The sequence below is a fragment of the Felis catus genome, chromosome B1, assembly GCF_018350175.1.
Source record: "Felis catus isolate Fca126 chromosome B1, F.catus_Fca126_mat1.0, whole genome shotgun sequence".
Classification (NCBI taxonomy): Eukaryota; Metazoa; Chordata; class Mammalia; order Carnivora; family Felidae; genus Felis; species Felis catus.
The window spans coordinates 200694905-200703644 of NC_058371.1; the positions used below are offsets into that span (position 1 = coordinate 200694905).

Genomic DNA, 8740 nt, shown 5'->3' on the forward strand with positions numbered 1-8740 from the left:
AAGGAGGAAAGAAGGAAGAAAGGAATATTAAGAAAAGCAAAGAAAGGGGCGCCTGGGTGGCGCAGTCGGTTAAGCGTCCGACTTCAGCCAGGTCACAATCTCGCGGTTCGCGAGTTCGAGCCCCGCGTCGGGCTCTGGGCTGATGGCTCAGAGCCTGGAGCCTGTTTCCTATTCTGTGTCTCCCTCTCTCTCTGCCCCTCCCCCGTTCATGCTCTGTCTCTCTGTCCCAAAAATAAATAAACGTTGAAAAAAAAAATTTAAAAAAAAAAAAAAGAAAAGAAAAGAAATAGCTAACCAAAAGTCACACAAAGGATTACCTTTGGGGAGGTGGGTAGTAGGAGGACTGAAATAAGAGACGCACCAGAAGTTCTGGAGGTGTTGGTCTGGTTTTACTGCCTCACCTAGATGTGTACATGTGCATTTCTTTTAAAATTATACATTATGGGAGGCGCCTGGGTGGCTCAGTCGGTTAAGCGTCCGACTTCAGCTCAGGTTATGATCTTGTGGTTCATGGGTTCGAGCCCCGCATCAGCTGTGCTGACAGCTCAGAGCCTGGAGCCTGTTTCGGATTCTGTGTCTCCCTCTCTCTCTGCCCCTCCCCTGCTTGTGCTCTGTCTCTCTCTCTCTCTTTCTCTCTCTCTCTCTCTCCCTCCCTCTTAATATAAACATAATAAAAATAAAATTTTAAAAATAATAATAAAATAAAACTATACATTGTGGTAATTATATATATTATACATAATAATATACACATAATATGTTAGATGTATTTCTTATATAAATATATAGTACGTATATACATATACTGTTATGTTTACAGACACTATTCAAACGTTAACAAGAGAAAATACAAAAACGTGAAAAATAGAAATGTAAAAATGAAAAACAAAAATCCAAATTCACACTTTACCTGTAACAGCTCCCCTTACACAACCCAGATGGCACAGCCCTAAGTCAAGGCGGCACGCACAACATGGGGAGGTTGTGGGTTGCGGCAGAGATGGTCCGCTCTACGGGAGCCCCTTCTCCCCATCCGGGCCGTAACCTAGGGTCAGCTGGGAAGTGGTCCACAAGCAGAGACCACGCTTCCCAGCTTCTGTCACATCCCAAGGCAGCATCGGAATCCTCGGCAAGGTAACGAGACAAGTACCATTCCGAACACGCCAGCGGGGCATGTGAGCGAGAGCCCCCTGGGCCTTCCGGCCCGTCCCAGCCAGCCACACCGTGCAGCCGAGAGCGTGACTCCAGCCACTCTGCATGAAATGGTAGAAGCCACCAGACAGCCCTGCCCGAAGGTCCGAACCACTGTGACGGGTGAGCGTGAGGGTCCTAAGCCATTACGTTTGGGGTTGTTTCGAACACAGCCACAGAGAACGGAAAGATATCACTTCTTTGTAAGTCACACTTTTCGGGGCAGCTGGGTGGCCGAGTCGGTTAAGCGTCCGACTCTTGGTTTCAGCTCAGGTAGTGATCTCACAGTTCGTGAGTTAGGGTTGTTAAAAGAGAGACGACGACGACGGGCCCAGGGCGGAGTCGCTTGTGCTAAGCCCACATCGCCAAATGGAGAAACTTCATTAGTTTCGGCTTCTCCCAGCTGTGGAATCTCAGTCCAGTCAATCTGGAATCTCCTGGTCCGCACCAGCGAGGCCATCTGCCTGACAGGTCCCTGCCGTCCCCTAAAGGAAGGTGACCTTGACCCCAAACGGCCCACTCTGCTAGTAACTTCCTTGTCTGGCCCCCTTCTGCCTCCAAAACTCCTTCATTTTGCACGGCTCTTCAGAGCCCCTTGCTGCCTGTTGGGATGCTGCCTGACTCATGAATCATCCAATAAAGCCTGTAAGAGCTTCCACATGTACTCAGCTGGATTTCATTTTTTATCGGATTGCTTGTGGGCTGGATTTTATTTCTTCTCTCTTCGATTTGTAATTTATTGTTTTCCTTTTCAGTTGGTCAAGCTTCTGTTTTATTCTCTCTAGTCTTTTCGTTTTCGTCAGTAGTTACTTCCTGGGATTTTTTTGCCCTAATAATCATGAATAAATCCATATTTCTTTCTTGGAATATCAAAATAATCGTTATACTTCGCCATCACCCAGAGGGCTTTGTCACCTGTGCTCCGTCCTCTTTCTCTCAAACAAGATAAAGCCTGTGAACCACGTTAACATCCCCACTCTCCCCATCCGTTTCTGACAACCTCAGGCTTCAGTTCAGGTCTTGGAGAAGAAGGCGGTCTGTGCTCCTGTGGGCCAGCAGGGCGTGGGTGACAAAGAGGGAGGAGCGCTGTCAGTCTCAAAGTCCTTAGAGGCAGACGCCAGCCAGGGTCACCGTCTCCCTTAACGCCCCAGGAGGGGTGCAGCTCCAGTGTCCTGAGAGTCCTGCTGTCCTTCTGACTTCTCAGCCAAGCATGAGATGGGATGCGAGAGCAGGAAAGGTAGGTTGCAGGGAGGCCACCTGCTTCTGGAGTTTTGGTGGATAAGACATTCTAAAATGCTCTTCTGCTGCACCCAGAGGCTGCACAGATTAGAACAAACTTGCCTTTCAAGGCATTGCTGAGCTTGCAAGAATGTAAGAGAAATCCCCAAAGGTGGCCAGAAGAGGGGTGAATAATAAAACCAAATGCACAAGCAAAGAGCAGATCCAGACCTACCAAGAGCAGAAATATGGGGGATGAGAAACTATGTCCGGGAGGGGTTGAACCAACCATGCCATCGAAAATCTTCCAACTCGTGCAAAGCTACCAGTTTGTGTATCCTGATTATAGGTGGAAAGAGTTAATAAAAATATAAATACAAATTTGGAGAAAGAATTCTGCGAATTTGCAATTATGGGATTGCTCTCAACTATCTGGAGGCCCAACAGACACAACCGGACACAACCACAAATCCCTGCTGGAGTAGCTCTCTCAACCAAACCTGTTAGGATTCTCCCAAATTAAGTTTAGTCAGGGGCATCTGGGTGGCTCAGTCAGTTGGGTGTCCGACTTTGGCTCAGGCCACGATCTCACGGTTCCTGAGTTCGAGCCCTGCATCAGGCTCACTGCTGTCAGCACAGAGCCTGCCTTAGATCCTCTGTTCCCCCACCTCAAAAATAAATAAATCTTAAAAAAAATGTATGTTATACACATACATGGAAACAAAACACCATGAATGAGTCACAGAAACCAAAAGCAACTCATATTGGAATTATCAAATGAAAAATATAAAATGGCTTTTTGTGAAATATGTCAAGAAAGGGAAGGTGACTGAAGAAACAAAAGACTATCAAAATTAGCCAGGCAATGTTCGCAACATCCCTGGACTCTACCCACTATACGCCAGCTGTGACAGTGACAGCCAAAAATGTCTCCAGGCGATGCCAATTTGTCCCTGGGGGACAAACCACCTGCACTTGAGAACAGCCTGTTCTGGAGCAAGGTACAGGATCAGACACTACAGAAAACAGATCACTGACCAAGCGGCAAAACACAACATTAACATTTTGAACTAATATGGGATTTTGTCAAATCTAAAAAGCCGTCAGTTTTAAGATTTAGCCTTCTTTCAGGTAATGCTAAGAATGAGAATACCCTACAATTAAAGTGTGAATCATTTTTTTTAAATCACAGAAAATTAAAGATGCAGCACAATTTCGGAGAATTTAAATGTGAAAACAGGTTGCAGGGACAATCTGTGAAAAATATTACTTTAATAAAACAAAAGAGGAAGAAAAAATTGGCCAGGCAGACGCGGGGCGGGGCGGGGGAGGGGGGGGGAGGCGGGAACCTTTCTGAAACTTCAGTTGCTACGAATGATACGAGTCTAACCTCTGTGCACCGAATAAGATATCTGCATATGTATGTTACATGTGCAAAAAAGTGACAGAAGTGAATAAATCCATCGATATAATGAGATAATTGGTAGGTGAAGCAGACAAGTTAATGAGGTTATAGGAAATTGAAAAATGCTATTAATATCTCTTTTCATTCGTTTAGCAAATGATCAAAGACCTTAAGGAGAGAGCGGAAGCTCATGTTGATACCCGAAAGAGCCCTGTTAACCTTGAAAATAAAAACGGCCAGTTATTTTACCAGCAAAAGACGGGTTTTTTCGGGGCTAACAGAGAATTGCAACCAGCACAACCAACCAGTGGCACAAGCATAGGTGAGCGTGCACAACAAACGAGAGGAACCCTCTTTTAGAGGAAAGGGGAACTTAGGAGGGCTGTTGTAAACACAAAGTCCATTGGAGTAAACTGGGAGTTTGAAGTGTAGCGGCTTCTCATTGGCTGGACTGTTGCTAGGGCGAAGTAAGCCCTTCTTCCTCCTGCTAAGGATCATAAAGCAGCGGCCAAAGTAGAATCCACCTGCACGGTGCCTTGTGTCTCTTCCCGTTGGATTTGCTATTAACAAAGAGGGCGTGGGGCGCCTGGGTAGCTCAGCCAGTTAAGCATCTGACTTTGGCTCAGGTCATGATCTCGCGGTCGTGAGTTCCATCAGGTCTTGATCTCGTGGTCTGTGAGTTCGAGCCCCGCGTGGGGCTCTGTGCTGACAGCTCCGAGCCTGAAGCCTGCTTCTGTTTCTGTGTCTCCCTCTCTCTCTCTGCCCGTCCCCCATTTGCTCTCTCTCTCTCTCTCTGCCTTTCAAAATAAGTGAATAAATGTTAAAAAAAAAAAAAAACATCTGTGTGCAAGTTTTTGTGTGGATGCCAGTTTTCCAGTCATTTGGATAAATACCAAGGAACACAATTGCTGGACTGTATGGGAAGAATATGCTTAGTTTTGTAAGAAACGGCCAAACGGTCTTTCACCGCAACCGTGCACCATTTTGCATTCGCCCTGGCGATGAATGAGAGCTCCCGCCGTTCCACATCCTCACTAGCATTTGGGGTTGTCAGTTTTCTGGATTTGGGCCTTTTTAACAAGGCCGTAAAGGCATCTCATCGTAGTCTGAGCCATTTATTTTTATTCATACAAAAAACTTACGAGCTAGCTGCCCCCGATATATTAAGGAAGCCCAAAAGTTGGATTTTTAGTAGAGCAACGGTAACCGCTTTTGTTTTTTAAAACCCAGATTTTTTGTTTTGACAGAGCTGAAGAATGGAACCGGCCAACAAGGCGAAGGGCAGCGTAGACATCAACTTTCTTAGGGAGAGAATGAAACAAAAGAAAAAGCCTCCTGTTACCGGGACGGGCTCCTTAAGGAGGAGGCCTCAGAGAAGGAGGCTTATATCAGTTAGTGGCCCGTCCTTTTGAGGCGGAGGAACCCTGTAGTTGCTGCACCAGGATACGGTTCCGGTTCCAGGCGGTTCGTTCCAGGGAGTGGGTATTTCAGAAGGTCCAGTACTTTCTGCTTCCTTGTGTTAACAACTTGTCGTTATCCCTATCTACCCAAGGTCAACCGGTCTCCTGTCTCACAACCAAAATATAAACAACCTGAGAAATGTCTAAAATGTAAGGACTTTACATGTGTTTATGCTTGGTATTTACAAGACATTTTTGTGACTGCTTTATCTTTTCATTCTTAACTCTGCCATCTTCAAAACTAGGATTTGTGTCCTCTTAACGGACAGGAAAACAGAAGCCCAAAGCGAGGCACTTGTGCAAGTTGGATTCCTGACATTTTTACTGCTGTTCTGTGACTGGGTCAACGGGCTAGGAAATTAACTTATCTTTGCTGAAAATTCTGTTTAAAGTTTGCTGATGTGTGCCGAGCTCTGCCCAGGGCTTCAGGGACACAGAGCTGAACAAGAAGACACTCCCCACCCTCTGCCCTCCCACCCCCCCACGGGGCCTTCAACTGGTAAGGTGTTCCGGCTCAACAAAACCTTCTTCACATCCACCGAGCTTTGGGTCCCCTGGGACCTCAGGATGAACCACACTAGGCCTTGGACTCTAGAGTTGGGGGACCGAGGGGTGGGGGGCTCCGCTTGGTGAAGAGACACCCAGACATTTCTGACTGCAATCCCGGAAGAACGGAAAACTACACTTAAAGACAGCTGCCAGGGGTCCGACTGCCCTACTAAAAGAGGAGGGGGCTACCACAGTCTGGGGATGTTCGTTTGGTGTAGGAAGATCGCGTTTATAACTTAAAAATACCCAAATCAGTGCTCACGGAGGCCGCCAACAAGAGGGCGCCCCGGGAAGGGCTCACCCCAAAACGAGGGGTGCGGAGGGGCGCAGCACAGAGGCGGAAGGGGGAAGGGGCGATGAGGCGGGGCGCGAGTACGTGCGTGCGCGCTCGCAGCCGCGGTGGGGCGGTTGCCCCGCCCCCCATTGACGTGCGCGCGGCCGCACCTCGGTCGACGGGAGGCGTGGCCGTAAAGAGGCACGGCCGTGTCGCGAAAGGGGCCGCAACGCTCAGGGCGCTGGTTGACGGCTGGGACTCCATTTTGTTCGCGGCTTCTCTGCTCGTAAGTCGCTTGTTTCCGTGGCTTGTGCGAGGCGAAAAGTTTTAAAAGGGTAAAAGTTGTAAAGAATATTCTGGAACTCTGTTGGTAAGCCTAGCGAGTCTCCATTTTCTCTCCGCAGCAGACGTCGATACCGCGGTTCCGGAGAGGCGGGGAGGATGCGGCCCTTGGACGTCGTCGAGCTGGCAGAGCCGGAGGAGGTGGAGGTGCTGGAGCCCGAGGAGGATTTCGAGCAGTTCCTGCTGCCCGTCATCAACGAGATGCGGGAGGACATCGCGGCGCTGACCCGGGAGCACGGCCGGGCGTACATGCGGAACCGGAGCAAGCTGTGGGAGATGGACAATATGCTCATCCAGATCAAAACGCAGGTGGAGGCCTCGGAGGAGAGCGCCCTGAACCATCTTCAGAATCCCGACGAGGGAGTCGAGGGCAGAGGGACCAAACGGTGCGAGAAGGCGGAGGAGAAGGCCAAGGAGATCGCGAAGATGGCAGAGATGTTGGTGGAGCTGGTCCGGCGGATAGAGAGAAGCGAATCGTCGTGAAGGAGGGCGGGCGGTAAGGCCGGGGGCCGGCGGGGCCCCATGCGGGTCCTGGTGGTTGCCAGACCCTTGGTTAATCTCCGACGAGACGGGTTTAATAAGGGTCCACGTGGGGTGGAAGTTGGAGGCAGGAGAAATACAGGCGTGCTCGATTTGTACCCCGGGTGTGCGTAGCAATCTGTTAAAAAATCCTCTACGCTGCTGATTTGGGAAAGCCAGGTTTGGGAGTGTTGGGTTGAAACCCAAAGGCCCGGTCAGTAGGGTGACGGCAGAACCGTGATCGTACAGGCCTTTAAGGAGACAAAAATCACAACAGGGGCCGTTGAGCAAGGGGGACTAGAAAGCGGATTATCCGAGGGAAGGGTTCTTACTGGACGAGTTCAGGTTTTGCTAGAAGACTGGAATGGGTCAGGGGGCCTGGAGGAGACCTGGCGTCCTGCACGGTTAAAGGTGTGCCGGGCTTTGGTTTGTTTGTTCCTTCAGGATGAACTTCTTAATGATGACTTTCTCCGATTGCGCTTTAGGTTAACAGCCAATGGATTCTGGTCAACTGATGGAGATTGGCTGACGTCGTTGAGAAGCTGAAACCAGAGAGCCTTTTGTTTTCTCTCTCTCTCTTTCCCCCCCCCCTCCCCCGCCCCCCTCTGTCTACACTCTGTCCTCACTTACACTACGTTTCCGCAATGGTCTGTGGTTGATGACCTCAATATAAGTTTTGACTGTTCGATGTTTTTGTTTGGGAAGGTAACTTTTATTTGGAAAATGCTCTCACACGAGAATTAGGGCCTAGATTGTAAGCTTTTGCAGCAGTCACGTTTGTTCCTGGGCTTTGGTTATTTCTAAATTTTGAGGCGCTTTGCTCTTTCTTGTGTGACTTGAAAGCTCCCTGGGACTTTGAGTCTGTGTCACATGAGACGCAAGAGTTGGAGTTTTCCAGCTCTGGAGGTGCCCAAGGCGCTGGGTTACTTCTAGAAGAGTACTTCCTGCGGTAACTGCTAAAGAGGCTGAAGAAGGGACCAGACTTGGACTTGGAATGTGAATGGGGCTGATCTGGCTAGGACTTGATGAATCAGAAGAAGGGGTGGAGGAGGGTAGTGTCTGTATTTTGGGACTTTAATTTCTGTGTGAGACCAAAGGAGAAGAGATGTATTTTGTTCGAAATTTACATTTTAGGTGGTACACTATCTGATGTAACTTGTCTGGTCAGTTTGTTTGGACAACCCAGCTCAGCTTTATTTGACGTGGAACCTAGAATAGGAGACAAGATCTTGGTATTCTGTGCAAGATGATGTGATACCCTGATGCATCTCGGGGATTCTGGGCATCAAATGAAAGAGATACTTGCAAAGGCTCTTGAGGGGCAGGGAAAGGAAAGGAGGACTGTCTGCATTGGACCCTAAACTGGACAGGGACTAGGTATTTTTGATGTTCATAAGTTGTCCTGCTCTAAGTTCATTTGAGTAGCAGACCTGACAAGCATTTGAGGTCAAAACCCTACCATGTGTAATAAAAAGAAAAAAAAAAAATGACCATGTTAATAAAAGTATTCATTTGCTTGAAAAGACAAAAGACCTAAAAAAGTTATTGACTACATTTTTTTTCTCTCAAAATGAAATCTTTTCCTTTGTCATCATTGCCAATTGGAGAATGAGTGTCTTAAGCCTCTGATCATGGGGGAGATTTAGCTCCGCCTGCTACTATAGGAACTGGTCAGGGGAAGGACAATCTCGGTTCTTAGTGCAGGAAAGAACCCCTTAAAATCCTGTCGCCCCCGTGGCTCTCTTCAGACAGCCAGGCCAGAGAACTTTGACTCTTTTAACC

At 48.3% G+C, this 8740-nt stretch overlaps 1 protein-coding gene across 2 annotated transcripts; it reads left to right on the forward strand.

Moving 5' to 3' along the window:
- Positions 1-6240: 6240 nt before the first annotated feature.
- MRFAP1 (Morf4 family associated protein 1) lies at positions 6241-8488 on the forward strand. Of its 2 annotated transcripts, XM_003985553.6 has the most exons (3): positions 6241-6383; positions 6502-6935; positions 7444-8488. In XM_003985553.6, the coding sequence occupies exon 2, from the start codon at positions 6539-6541 to the stop codon at positions 6920-6922; it is 384 nt and encodes a 127-aa protein (XP_003985602.1). In that variant the 5' UTR covers positions 6241-6383; positions 6502-6538; the 3' UTR covers positions 6923-6935; positions 7444-8488. The 2 variants fall into 2 exon arrangements, with proteins under 2 accessions (XP_003985602.1, XP_019685354.1); XM_019829795.3 differs by lacking the exon at positions 6241-6383 and having other exon boundaries at positions 6390-6935.
- The last annotated feature ends 252 nt before the right edge of the window (positions 8489-8740 follow it).

Excerpts from the sequence above, each read along its gene's own strand:
- MRFAP1 (XM_003985553.6), top strand. The coding sequence starts at position 6,539 with ATGCGGCCCTTGGACGTCGTCGAGCTGGCAGAGCCGGAGGAGGTGGAG.